At 38.0% G+C, this 12,356-nt stretch overlaps 1 protein-coding gene across 1 annotated transcript in view; it reads right to left on the reverse strand.

Annotated features, from left to right (window-relative positions):
* THOC2 (THO complex 2) overlaps positions 1-12,356 on the reverse strand; it is a 121,626-nt gene that overhangs the window by 81,746 nt on the left and 27,524 nt on the right. The window contains 4 exon segments of the mRNA XM_014544948.1: positions 916-1,037; positions 1,815-1,885; positions 6,569-6,620; positions 11,594-11,685. Coding sequence (XP_014400434.1) covers positions 916-1,037; positions 1,815-1,885; positions 6,569-6,620; positions 11,594-11,685 — 337 coding nt within the window.

Below are 12,356 nucleotides of genomic sequence, written 5' to 3' on the forward strand. Positions count from 1 at the left end.
TATGCACACTGCACATATCTTATTTTGAAGTAAAAAAAAAAACGGGAACAAATACAATATTTGTATTTGCATGTGGCCCGCAGGCCGTAGTTTGAGAACCCCTGAGTCCTAGAGTATAGACATAGCTGTATTCTATTGGTAATAATGAAAGCACTGAATGTTATTTTAACTTTTAATATGAAAAAATATTAACATTGGTTTCACATGATAATGTTCACTGCTGACTCATGGGCTACTTTTAAAAGAAAGAAACAAGGACACATGTAATACCTTAATCAATAAAGAAAATTTTTAAAAAAGAAAGAAACACAAGACACATGCTAAGAGCAACAAAATAAAATCTTTAAACTGCCTTTAGAAAGTTGGTGACAGAAGATGATTTGACTTTGGGTGGAGGGCACACAATACAATATACAGATCATGTACCATAGAAATATACACTTGAGGCAGTGCTTCTAGAGCAGTGGTTCTCAACCTTCTGGCCCTTTAAATACAGTTCCTCATGTTGTGACCCCAACCATAAAATTATTTTCGTTGCTACTTCATAACTGTAATTTTGCTACTGTTGTGAATCGTAATGTAAATATCTGATATGCAGGATGGTCTTAGGCGACCCCTGTGAAAGGGTCGTTCAACCTCCAAAGGGGTCGCGACCCACAGGTTGAGAACCACTGTTCCTGCCCACCCCACCTTCTTGGTGCCCAAGGGTGTATTATTTCCCTTTAATTCACAATAAAATCTTAACTTCACGTTTAAACTTTTAAAAAAAGAGATATACACTTGAAACTTATATGATCCTATTAACTAATGTCACTCTATAAATTTAATTAAAAAAAGAAACTTCTAGTATTCAAAATGAGAACTAAAACACATACTCAGGTACTTGATGTACAACATAAAAATGCATGTACTTACAAGAGTTTTGTCTTGATTTTAACTGACTTTTGATTGAATTGCTGTGATTGTTTGATAAGCCCTAATGATTCCAATGTTTCTGGATCCAAGCGTTCCTTTAGAACTGTGTCTGAAACTAAATACTGTATTTGAAAATATTAAAGGCCATTTATTATTCAGCATTCCAACTGTGCATTCACAATCTTAAATACACCCAAAATAATTAATGAAAATATCACATTAGATATCAGCTTATAATTTATAACAAAATTAAAAACTTCAACAAAAATGATGACTCTCCAAATATTGAAAAATACAACATAGCTTTTTTTAAAAACTTGCTAAGAAAGTCTATGCATGGTATTTACAGCCTACTGAGTCTGTCAACTGCATTTTCTTTAAGACAATACAGCACTTAAGCCTTCTTTGATTTCTACTGTTTAGGTCAAATAATTCTAATACAGAAAAAGCAAAGACATTCTTCTAGGTCTGAGTAATGGCATTTCTCCCTGGTTCTAAATTAATGAACATAAAATCGTTTCATAGACAATGATTATAACAAGTTCTTGAATCTATTGTTTTTAAATTACCTCCATTCTTTTTCTCCTTGCCTAATAAAGAGTTTATGAAAAATTGTTTGTTTAAAAGATGTCCACATCATTTCTTCTCACTTGCAAGATGCTTACCTTTTTACTCAGTTAGAAACCTATTAGGTCAGGAATGGTTTAAGTGATATGGTAGCATGCCGATTTCATAGACATAATTAGCATGTCTAATTTTACAAAGCATTCCATTTCAAAACCCAAATCATACCTTATAATCAACTGAATGTCAATATCCTTCTCCATTAACATGATTAACTGTGATTATAATTGTTCAATGTAAAATTTAGAAAGGGAATGTATTTTTTTAAAACTTACCAAACACGCTAATACCAATTGTGTAAAATAGTCTCTCTTGCTTTTTTCTTCTAAACAATTTGTCTCAATATCTACAATGATGAGGAGAAAAAAAGATGAAAATTTAACTGATTTTTCTAGACTCTCTCCAAAACTATAATAATATACTTATTTTCTTTAAAACTAGCTTATTTTAAAATATCTCATTCTGAATTTAGAAAAAAAAATTTTAACTATGTTAAGTATGAGCTGCCCTTCATATATGCATATGAATGCTTAGCATTAATTTCTCCTGATACTGGAGACTGATCCTGTGATCAATGGCATATTCATAAAATGAGCTATGTTCTATGGCACTGGAAGAAACAGTTTCAAAAAAAATACTGTTTTCCCATGGACACGGGCAATAGGGTAGTGAAGGCCTGGGAGGTGGGGAGGGGCTGGGAGGTGGGGTGTGAAGGGAGGGAAATGGGAGATATCTGTAATTCTATCAACAAAAATATATTTTAAAAATACTGTTTTCAGAAATGGAAATATTAAGTTTTTTAATAATATATTTTATTTAACATAAAAGATCCAAAATGTTTAAGCCAAGTTTAAGTGACCACATTAGAGATGCTAAAGTAAAGATTCCTTCCTTGGGTGAAAGCTGAACTGGGTGACAACAAAGATTTCTTCTTATACTAAAGAACCTATTCCTCATGAAGATCAAATCTTTGACCTTGGCTACCTTGGTAGCATGTACCATGTTCTAACCAAGCTACCTTGCCACCAACTCTATAAAAAGAGAGTATTAAAATATATTTTTAACATCTTTGAATTACAAGTCTATTTAGCAAACAAAAATTTATTCAAGATTTTGTTTTCTTCCTTCTGAAATATTTATAAAAACTGTGATCTCCATGAGTTTCAGTAAATTATTCAGAAAATTTCTTTCAAACAATTTTCTGGTCTGAAGTATAGAGGAAATAAAATAATTAGCTCTAAATGCCAAGCATCAAAAATTTCAACCAGGATTGGCAAGATTACAAGGCTGATCTCAGGATCATTGCTTTCACTGACTGCATACTATTCTCCTATTTTTAAAGTCAACTCATAATTTAGAATGTGCTATAGAGTCACAAATTTTAGTAATATAATAAGAAGTGTCCTCTAAGGGTTCTAGGGTCTTCCCAAACAGATGTCCTACCACTGCTTGCTTCAGTTTACTTTCTATTGCTATCACTAAGAATGAAGAGAGAAGAGGATATATCATCAAAGATATCTACATTTTCCTGGCCCTTCTCCATTTTCCCTTCCTGGACAGTGCCATTCCCAATATTTTGGCCACTTTAGATAAGCACACAGTCAACTCAAGTGTATTAAAGGAATTTCAGGTGTAATTTATGCAATGTAAACTGCAGTACAATCTCAACCTCTCAATAAGACTTTTAATCCATGGGTATCTCGCTCATCTTCCCCCCCCCCGCCCCTTCCAGGAGCTTCTAGTTGTCTCCCTGTTATCTGGTCTTATGGTCCCTCCTCAGCCTATAACTTCAAGGATACTGACTGTGCGAGGTCAGGACTAACCTGGGCCTATTATTTTAACCAACATGGATGTACCTACCATCCAAGGCCCTTAAGTCCCTAAGATCTATTCCCAAGGTTCCTAAGATAGAGCACCTGGGTAGCAGGTTCTTCTTCAAATGAATTCTGCTCTCCCTCCTCTTAGCCATCTGACCTGATTAAGACACCACTCTGCGTTCTAACCATGTTAGGAAATACTTAATAGGACATCAGTAAATTTCTTAGCTGATCTCTCTTCTCTCTCTCTCTCTCTTTCTCTCTCCCTCCCTCCCTCTTGTGCTATCACTTTAATCTCCCCTATGGTTTTACTAAAAAGCCCTCACTCAGCCTTTTCCAACTCTAGGTCCCAATATTACCAACCACTGACCCAAGGTCAGCACGTCAAGTTACATCAGACCCCGCCCCCCCTTTTCAGGTTAATAGAGGTCTCAGATCCCTTCACCCTTACATGATTGTTGTTTGGGTTTTTTTTTAATAAAATTGATATCTTAACCAGTTAAGTTATCTGGTCTTACGGTCCCTCTTCATTTGCACTCATTTGTGGTATAACTGTTAAAATATTAGAAAGACAACATGATGTAGTAAAAAGATCATGGGCTCTAGAACTAAAAAGATCCAGGTCCAAACCCTGCCTTACAGGCTGCATGGCCTTAAAAAAAAAGTAAAATCATTTCTCTGAGCTTCAATTTTGTGATCTCTACAACTACCATACACAAGTTGCTGTGAGGATTAAGATGAAATTAAATGTTTAACACAATGACTAGAACATAGGTTTTCCAAAAAATGGCACCTACATTATTACTATTTTCATCACCATCATCATCATCGTCGTCATCATTTTTAGTATTAGAGAAGCTCATGTTCTTACTCCTATTGCCCTACCTTGATCTGGGGTCACCCTTGGATCATTTTTTCTGCCAAGGGTGGGGGTACGTGAGTGAGGGGGCAGGTGAGGGAAATTCTCTTTCCAACTTTGCTGTCCTAAATCTTGCTTGTAATAATGGGCTGGATAGGCTAAAAGAAATTTCCCAAGAGCAACCAAACATCATCTTCATGAATTCACGTTACTAGTAAAAAGCAATGACTTGTAAGAATAATTCATATTACTAAATACCTATGAAGGGAAATATATCCCAATAAAATAAATCAAAAAAAATTATTTAGACTTACTAAGCTGATAATTGATGAATACTCAGAGATAGACATAAAATATACTCCTGACACTATCAAAAAATAACAGCTTCCATGAAATGTTATCTATAATCGTTTTCAGTCTTACAAATTTACAGTAAAAGCAATTTTTAAATTGAAATTTGTTTGTAACAAAGTAATGTTTGTAACATAAAGTCATATCCATAGTGCCTGTTTTGAAAATGAAGTTTAAAAAGGTCTTTTGTTGTTGGTATAAACCAGGACAGTTTTAAGATTGAAAAAAGGCACTACTCATAATTATGCCAAGGAAAACAAAACAAGACTGGGACATATGGTCACCCTATCAATGGTCTGCGCTTTTCATTTCTCACAGAGTTCATACATTTTCACCAGTTTCTGCATTATTGCTGTTATGAAATCTTAAACATCCGAAAGGATCAAGCACCAGGCATTTACATTTGTTAAGATCAAATTCCAGACTCTCAGTAAGACATTTAACTAACCTATCTAATTCCAGGAATTAATGAGCTAAAATAACTCATTCCAGTTTGACAAACTCTTTTAAGACTTTTTGTTGTTGTTGTTCTCCCCACTGTTCCCATAGTGGAGGACATTTTCCAAGGAGGTAGCCTTAAGAGAGCAACATGTTGTTGAGACTGACAGTACACAGTAAACGTGACTGAACCCCATTAGGGCCTCTACATAAACTTAAAGATTCTGGCAGGCAGGTGTGGAGACCTACTAGTCTTGCAGCCCTAGGAGACAAGCTTTGTAGGTAAGTTCCCTTACTTATTAAACCTGCTACCTACTAATCTTGAGCGGTTGGCCTCTTCAATTTCTCCTTGCCCTCTAAGGGGCCAATTTGCCAATTCACATGCATATGTGTCTAAACTATGTGCAGTCTTCTCTGGATTTGCCCCTTTTCTCTTTTATGTAAATGGAATTATGCTTTTTTATAATATTCTGTAAGTTGCTTATTTTGGTCAATATTATTATTTTATATTTATTCATATGGATGCATGTAGCTAAAGAGCATTCATATTCACTGTTGTCTTGTACAGGTCACAGCCCCTCATTATATATTCTTCAGATTTCAGAAAGGTTAAGTCTTATTTTAAACTGAGTATTATAATATCTGGCAACGTTTGCTATTGGATCAAAGTTACAGAAAGCCTAAGACTGATGGGGAAAACTGCTCAGTTATTTTAACTCAGATCTAAAATTAAAGAAATAAATTTGTAACACACATTATTTTTTAAATCCATACTTCCTATGAAGAGATACTACCTTTTGTAAAAGAAAATCCTTATTGGCGAGCACACCTGTGCCCTGTGCCTTCTTCTTGCCTCCAGGTACGTTCTCTTAGCCTTTCCCTCTCCTAAGCTCCAAGCAGTCTTTTGCTTCTGTAACTTGTTTCCTGAGCCTTCGCAGCCCAACTGGCTCACTTGTACTACCTCTGTAACTTTCTAAATATACTTTCTCTTATAATTTGAAAAAAAAAGAAATATTCCTTTTTTATATTGCATGAATTCTTATTTATCTGAACAAATAGAGAAGGTGCTATTTCCAAAGCTGGTTCCTCATCCTCAAAACAAAACGAATTTTGATTATTTTGGCTTTTATTGCTCTTTCTAAAATTAAGAGTAATCAAGAGTACAAAAGCAAAGTAAGTATCTCTTGAGTATCCTAAGTTTGAGATTCTGACATGTATGGCATAAGATTAATTATACTAAATTGGAATAACTCAGACTAACAGCTTCAGAAAACTTGGCTTATTTATTTTAAATGACTTAATTTAGCTCAATTTTATATAAAGATACAATCTGGGAAACTCAAACTATTTGAATTATAAACTTAGTTTATAAATAGTGATTATACTTACATTTGACTTAGAATATTATACTCTTTATAAAGTAAAAAAAAAAAACCAATATAGTCTAGATCTTAAGAAACATTTATACATTGGTAAAATCCTCAGGTTGAAAGGAAACAATTTAACACAGTACATTAATTTACCAAACAGCACTTTACAGGTAAAATAAAGGATTAATACCTACCTAGTATGCAGAATACATCAGCAAGAATGGAAGGCAAATCCTCACGAAATTCCTAATTTTAAAAATATAAGTATTCGTAGTAAATACTACAATAACACACCAGCAAGTATTATGGCTTCAGGCTAACACTCTTCAGCAATAAAACTTAAAAACTAACAAAACCTCAACACCACTATGTTGACAAAAATATTCTTCAAGTTTCATAATATAGAGAAATAAAAAATGGGAGACAATAATGGGAAAACATGGTTAAATGTCTACCATGAAATACCTGATTTTAAAAAAAACAACACAGAAACCTAAATAAGCACCTTAGGAAATATTAAAGAGCACAAACAAGTAACATTTTTCCAATGAAGTTTCATGTTAGAAACCACTGGAATCTGGAGTACCTCACACCTACCTAAAGCAAGACTGTTAACATGGTACATTTTTAAACCAAAACTTTAAATGCTGTGCTTGTGCCTAAGCAACACTGATATATGCAAAAATCATAGTGGTAACAGAAATCTAAAAAATACAAAAACAATTACAAGCTATTGTTCAATAACTCAAGATTCTCTGAAGATGAAAATAATTACCAAAACCCCATCTTTATTTTCCTTGTGCACTGATGCCTGTAGCATTTGGAGAAAATGACCCAAAATTCTCCATTCGTTTCTGCATGAAAACTTCAGCACTTCCCGATCCCATGCCCAATTTTAGAGCCATTTTCCATTAATAAGGATCACAGTTCAACTATTGCAATTAGTTTGCTGGCATGATAGCAACCCTAAAATTAACCTATTTTCAGAGACTAAAGGAAAGAAATTTCATTCTAAAGAACAAACTGACATCTGTAAGAGATTTGCAAGATATGTTTCTGTGGCTAAGATATGGGATAGTGAGAATAAGACTATGAGGAAGCCATGACAAAGATAATCCAGCTGCAGAAGTATCCATCCTATATAATAAAAGCCTAGGTGGCATCACACCCTTGCACGATGCCCTCATGCGACAACCTCACATGATGTCATCACAAGATGTCCACCACAAGATGCCCACTATAACATGGCTGGCAGGGGAGGGCAGTTGTGGGCGAGATCAGGCCAGCAGGGTAGGGCAGTTGGGGGTGACCAGATCGTCAGGGGAGGGCAGTTGGGGGCAACCAGGCCGGCAGGTGGGAGCGATCAGGCTGGCAGGGGAGGGCTGTTGAGGGCAATTGGGCCAGCATGGGAGGGCAGTTGGGGGCGATCAGGCTGGCAGGGGAGGGCAGTTGGGGGCAAAATCAGGCCGGCAGGGGAGCGTTTAGGGGGCAATCAGGGTGGCAGGCAGGCAAAGAGTTAGGAGCCAGAAGTCCCAGATTGTGAGAGGGATGCCCGACTACCGGCAGTCGGACATCCCCCAAGGCGTCTCAGGTTGGAGAGGGTGCAGGCCAGGCTGAGGGACACCCCCCACCCCATGCACGAATTTCGTGCACTGGGCTTCTAGTATATATATATATATAAAGAAGAAATATGGAAAATTAGGCCAGGACGCCATAACGGGTCATGACAGGACAGGAGGAGGTTGTGAGCGCAGGTGAGGCCTGGAGCAGAAACAGGGGGCCAGTGAGCCACTGTACCTTGGCTCGGGCCGGCCCCCGGGAGCCGGAGCGCACACAGACACTGACAGGGGGGCCAGTCCACAGCCTCCGTGGCTCCCAGCTCCCATGGACGCCAGCAGCTCACTTCCGCCCCCTGCAGAAGCCGCACAGCTCCCGTGGAAGCAGCGCAGCTCCCGGTGGTGCACTGTGGTTCCCGCTGGCTCCAGCAGAAGCAGCGAGCAGCCTACTGCGTGCGATATCACGTGATGGGCTACTTGTATATATATAAAATCACTAAAGTCTCAAAGGAAAGGGGAAGGTAAGAACCAAACACACATTAAATTCTCTTGGACTATTCATTTTCAATAAAGTATTAGGCTCAGTTTCCATAACCACACTAAACCCTACATTGATGCCCAATTTACAGAATGAAATAAACTTAATTGCAGACCAGAATTTAGTCTCAACTTTCTTAAGGGCTATGAACTTTGGCTATGTCTACTTAAATGAAAGTACTCGAGCTATCTGAAAACCAGAAATACAGAGCAAGAAAAGAGTTTTCAAAGATGAAATATTAGTTAAGAAACAGACTATTCTAACTTGACTTAAGGTGGTAAACAAACTATACAGTGTTATAGAGTTGTGCACCTGAAACCTGTGTAATTTTATTAACCAGTGTCACCCCAATAAATTCCAAAAAAAAGAGAGAGAGAGAAAGAGACTACTCCAACATAGCTAATGATGCTATTATCAGATAAAGACAGTTTAGGGATAAAAGAAAAACTCATTAAAGCCCTACTGCTCAAATACATATCAATATGACAGGGGGAGATCACAACAGCTAAACATAGAAGTTCTTTAAGACTATCCCCGGGGAGAACCAAGATGGTGGCATAGGTAAATGCCACCTCCCACAACCGCATCAAAATTACATCTACAATACTGAACAACCATCATTCAGAACTGCCTGAAAGCTGGCTGAATGGAAGTCCTACAACTAGAGAAGAAGAAAGCACATTGAGACTGGTAGGAGGGGCAGAGGCATGGAACGGGCTGGGCTGGCACCCAGGTGTGCCGTTTTTTAAATCTGGAGATTGTCTCGGCAGAGGCTGCCTACGAGGAGCAAAGGGGCCCAGCCCCACACCAGACCCTCAGCCCAGGGTTCCAGAGCTGGGAAGAAAAGTCCCCCTAACTACAGGCAGTAAAAAGCAGTAGGGATGATAGCTAAGTGACACTGAGGCTGCTGGAGACCCAACTGTTCCTTTTAAAAGGCCAGCACACAAACTTACTCGGCCTCGATACCTCCAAGCTCCAGCATTGGGTGGCTTTTGGGGACCCAGACACATATCTGGAGGAACTGGATTGTCTGGCATCGGGGCAGGAACTCGGGGTGGCTTTCTCCCAGACAAGAGTGCTAGCAGGGATCATTGTTCTTGTGCTGGAATCTCCCCTATCATAGAGCTGACTGACAGAGGCCATATCTGACTCTTCATCAGCCTGGATAACACTGTTTGCTCCACCTTGGTGATTCCCTGAGATCCCGCCCCATCCAATTTGCAGTCCCACCCAAGCTCTTTGCAGCAGCTTTTCCATATGAATGGCCTTTCCTAGCTCAGACTTCAGACTTCGCTAAAATCTCTCAAACTGCAGCTGGTGTCAGCATGCCCCATACCTATCAATAAAAGGCCCAAGACCCAGCAATAGCACCAGCCTGCCTTGCTTCACAGCTGGGCCTCGTCTGGGCACTTTCAAGCGTAATACAAATAGCAGCCATCTGTAGATCTCTCTGTAGCTCCTGCCAGGTGGCCCCAGCCAGTGGCTGACTTTGCACCTCCCTGGAGGCGCCAGAGCCAGTGCACCCAGTGAACAGTTTCAGATCATAATAGATTACAAATCCACACATCCACAAGAGACACACTCAAGGGGCAGATTCAGTGAGCACCAAAGCCCCACTGAAGCAAATCCTGCTCCACAAGGTGTTTCCTATATAGCAGCTCTCCCACTGTAGTCACAGCTGGTCCTCACAGCCAATTGGCCTAGAGATCAATTCCTCCCAGTGACACCAACAGCAATAAAGGCTCAACTACAAGACTGTGCACACAGAGGTACACCTAGAATGCCCAGCCCAGGTGACTGGGGAGGCTGAGCCACTGGGCCTTACAGGACACCTAATACACAAGGCCACTCTATCAATTCCAGGAGACATAACAACTCCACCTATACACAGAAACAAACAGGGAATCAACAAAAATGCAGAGACAAAAAAACATGTCACAAATGAAAGAAATAGAAGCAAGCAAACTACTAGATACAGAGTTCAAAACCATGGTTAGCCGAAACCAATTTGGCTCAGTGGATAGAGCGTCGGCCTGCAGACTGAAAGGTCCCGGGTTCGATTCCGGTCAAGGGCATGTACCTGGGTTGCGGGCACATCCCCAGTAGATGTGCAGGAGGCAGCTGATCGATGTTTCTCTCTCATTGATGTTTCTAGCTCTCTATCTCTCTCCCTTCCTCTCTGTAATAAATCAATAAAATAGATTAAAAAAAAAACCATGGTTATAAGGTTACTCAAAGATTTTCATGAGACCTTAAGGGACTTAGTGAGAATTTCAAGGATCCTAGTAAGAATGTCAAAGACATGAAAAAGGACCAGTCAGAAATTAAGCACACACTAACTGAAATAAAGAATAATTTACAGCCCTGGCTGGTTTGGCTAAGTGGATAAAGCGTCAGCCTGCAGACTGAAGGGTCCTGGGTTCGATTCCAGTCAAAGGCACATGCCCAGGTTGCAGGCTCAATCCCCAGTTGGGGGGAGAGGGGTGCAGGAGGCAGCAGATCAATGATTCTCTCTCATTATTGATGTTTCTATCTCTCTCTCCCTCTCCCTTCCTCTCTCTGAAATCAATAAAAACATATTTTTAAAAAAGAGTAAAACAGAATAATCACATAAAGATTAGGAAAAAATCTAGTTAACGTATTCTAAAACCAGTAAACACATGAAAATTGGCATCAAGTGAACATTAGAGCTATGCAGCCTCAATTTAAAATAATTAAATTCTCAATTTAAAAATATAATTTCTAAACATAACCACAAACAAAAGAAAATGCTTTGATATGCTATATTGGGAGAAAAATATTCCTGGTCAAATTATTTTTTATAGTACCCATTTAAATAAACTATATCTTGATTTCATTACAATGCCGGGTTTTGTGTGTGTGTGTGTGTGTGTGTGTGTGTGTGTGTGTGTGTTTGCCCTCCCATCTTACATAACATTTTTTGCTTTACTCACAACCAGACAAAAAGATTAAAATATCTTTATTTGTCTAGCAACAATGACTTACCAACATTACCTTAAAGCATTTCATTTTTGAAATGCAAATTATACACTTCAAAGATGTTTGTATCAAATGCAAAAGAAATAGGCAACAATTATTACATTAAAAAGCATATACATACTTACACTAATGTCATTAAAAACATTAGATGCCTGTTCATGCTTTAGGTTCCCTTTAATGACATGGTATGATAATTCATAGAGAACTTGCTGGAAATCTGTTGACCATAAAAGAAAGAATGTAAGTACACAGAGTGTAAGAAAAGCAGAATCTCTGAGGAAGACCTATATATTTCCTACTTTTCAGATTTATCATAAACATCAACAATAAGAAAAAGTATACTTCTAATGCTTTAGCATATTTTTTCCTTTTATTTTCACAAAAACACAATACTAAAAGAGTAGGAAAAAGTTAATGTTGGCTCCACTACTATAACATAATTACTGCTTGATAATTTCCTTCCAATCTTTTTCTATATGTCTATATATTTTACATATTTGCATTTACAGTGCTCATCATTTCGTATTCTGATATCCCCCCACTTTTAAAAGCATTTTATCATGCTATCCAAAGCCTCTAAAATTATTTTCATTTTCAGTGACTTCACAGAATGCCAGTAAGTGTATATAAACTAAATTAACCATTCCTCTCAAAAGCAAATTTCACAGATTTTTTAAAAACACTAGGTATATCTGCTACTAATGGCGGATTTTGTAATCAAAGAAAACACAATAGTTTCAAGAGAAACATCAAAAGTGATTTATTCAAAGTAATGTCCATCGCTAGCTACACATTTCCCCCATCTTTCAGGTAATTTGTGAATACCATCCCTATAGAACTTTTCTTGTTTTGAGGCAAACCATTCAGAGACCCAATTTTCCACTTCTT

The sequence above is a fragment of the Myotis brandtii genome, unplaced genomic scaffold (genome assembly GCF_000412655.1).
Source record: "Myotis brandtii unplaced genomic scaffold, ASM41265v1 scaffold39, whole genome shotgun sequence".
In the NCBI taxonomy this organism is placed as follows: domain Eukaryota; kingdom Metazoa; phylum Chordata; class Mammalia; order Chiroptera; family Vespertilionidae; genus Myotis; species Myotis brandtii.